We start from the raw sequence: 2,500 nt of genomic DNA, 5'->3' as shown, positions 1-2,500 counted from the left end.
CTGCTTTTGAAATGGTTATGTGCCTTTTTATACAGTGTATGTAAACTTCTGGTTTCAACTGTGCATCCTTTCAACCATAGGCTATTAAAGAAAGACAATCACATTGTTAAACTAAAGTGTCATAACATCCAACGCCAATAATCTTGTTCAAAGCACTCCCAATCCAATTAGTTAAACAACAATCTCCAACCACAACTTGTGTGATGTTACAATCAGCGGAAAGAAGTCTATTTGGGTTACTCACGGTCATTGCACTGGGTGCCAGAGTAAGAGGTCATGGAGCAGTCGCAGGTGAAGTTCTCCCACTGCTGGATGCAAACGCCCATGTTGGCACAGGAATCCTCCTGGCATGTAGTGCTAGGCCCTGAAATGGAGGACAAAGGAAATGCATAAGTCAACAGCAATGACAGATATGAACAGGCATCTCTGTCGTAAGAAGAACAACAAGACACGCATGCATGCAAGGCCATTCACGGGTCATCATCAAAGCCGTATAAGCATATTCATGGCAGTGCATTCATCCTGAATATCAAACAACACTAATGTTGTGGACAAACAATCAGACAAGCAAAAAAAAAAAAAAAGATTCTTTAATTAGTATTCTGATCTTGTTTCTCCAGTAAAATCAGATAAAGTTGCCAATATATCAAAGGTCTATCTATCTATCTATCTATCTATCTATCTATCTATCTATCTATCTATCTATCTATCTATCTATCTATCTATCTATCTATCTATCTATCTATCTATCTGTCTATCTGTCTATCTGTCTGTCTGTCTGTCTGTCTGTCTGTCTGTCTGTCTATCTATGCTGGTCTTGTTTCTCCAACATTCACAAGCTTAGTTAAAGGTGCAGTATGTGATTGTCTTCAGAACCATTTTTTGTTGTGCTGGTTCAAAGTCTCTTCACAGTCCAATAGTGATGATTCAAGTAAATTATCTAAATGTATTTATATGTATTTCTTTTATTTTTGGTAAGGCATAAAACAAAAACAATGTTCATCCAATTAAATAGAGTCAGACCAACATGTCTCATAATTGCGATAAGTAGGTGAATCTGTCTGTCAGCAAATGCAGATTTGAACAACTGCGCAGCCGTTTGTACGCACCTCCGCCGACCGCTGTTGGTGCCGCGTGTTCACTAGAGAGGGCGTGTGCGCGATTGGTGAAAATCTGCTTAATCAAAACTTTTCCAAAATCTGAATCAATATTCAAGTTACATTTGGATGCTGGAGAAAGGACGAATCAATGGCTTAAGGATTTCTCTTAGACAGGTAATATTCTGTTTTAAAACTATTTTAGCTTCATGCAAAGCTGATGTAACGTTAGATGTTGTTGTTACAAATGGGTTATATCTTCACTAAAATCTTCCGATGAAAGATTGATAAGACTATTTTCAGTTTTATAAGGGACCTTTTACAGCATCTATAATGTAGATTTTAATTAGTTTCACAACAAAACACAAGTAAATAGTGCTATTCTGCTAGTCTCACTATATTATTAACCATGCAACTCTTAATATTCACTCTGAAATTGCATGTCAGTTTGGCTTGCTCACCGCCGGACAAGCACTGTGCTCGTATTTAAGGAGGTGTGGCTCTAGACGGCAAGGGAGGGAGTGTGATTCAGAGATTTATGCAAAGCTTTTAGCATTGTGAAAGATCACCTACTGCACCTTTAATTTTGACTGGCATGACAAGTGAATGATTATGTTATAAAACAGTAGAGAGATGTATAATAGGAAATTGATGCATATGCAAAAGAATTTGCAATTTGTTGGAAGGAATGAGGACGTGCTACTATGATGCGCACAAATGACTAATTGTTTTGAAAATTGCATTAACTGTTGTGCCAATGTAAATAGTGTTGTGAGAAATGCACCAAAGCTATAGAGAAAAACTGTAAGTTTAAGGTTGTGTGGGGAAAGATATTTAAAATCCAAATCCATGCACAATGAGAAGTTTTGAATGACATGCTGGCTGTGTTTTGAGTGTTATTAGCTATTTAATGGTTTGTTGTTAGATTGTGAAAATCTAGAGCTTAGAAAATAGTACCAAAGCAAACTTTTTTGTTTGTTTGTTTGTTTTTCGTTCACTGGAAAACAGGACAAAATACTAATCATTTTTTTTTCTATTATGAATCTTTTTTTATCAGACAAATCCAATCAAATCAAGACATAAAGCAGCCATAGAAAACCGCTAGAAGAAAAAGTAAAGACAAAAAAATGAATCTATGCACAGATCACTGCAAAATGTGTTCACATTCCACACTTCATTTCAGATTCATAGACAATCACTGAAACAGAACTACAAACAGTTCTGTTTACACTTTATTTACACTAATTACAACCATCGTGACACGTCAATTCAAATAGCCAACAAAAGAAGCCAAACAGAAAGACGTGCATTCAAAACATGGGCAAAGCCCTAAATAAGGATGTATAAAAGTCTCTGCTGGCTGAAAGTGCTTTTTTTTTTTAGTCTGGGAAGCAATTAAAAAA

The 2,500-nt window shown here is 36.2% G+C and overlaps 1 protein-coding gene across 64 annotated transcripts in view; it reads right to left on the bottom strand.

Moving 5' to 3' along the window:
- nrxn3b (neurexin 3b) overlaps positions 1 to 2,500 on the bottom strand; it is a 409,500-nt gene that overhangs the window by 217,163 nt on the left and 189,837 nt on the right. For all 64 annotated transcript variants that reach the window (XR_015517979.1, XR_015517981.1, XR_015517982.1 and 61 more), the window contains 1 exon segment: positions 245 to 364. Coding sequence is in view for 55 of the 64 variants with exons in the window: in XM_087297808.1 (XP_087153934.1) it covers positions 245 to 364 (120 nt within the window). In the remaining 9 variants the exon portion in view is untranslated.

Source organism: Danio rerio, chromosome 20 (genome assembly GCF_052040795.2).
Source record: "Danio rerio strain M-AB ecotype USA chromosome 20, GRCz13ab, whole genome shotgun sequence".
NCBI lineage: Eukaryota > Metazoa > Chordata > Actinopteri > Cypriniformes > Danionidae > Danio > Danio rerio.
Note: the sequence above shows the minus strand (reverse complement) of the source record. Positions and strands in the feature narration are given on the sequence as shown.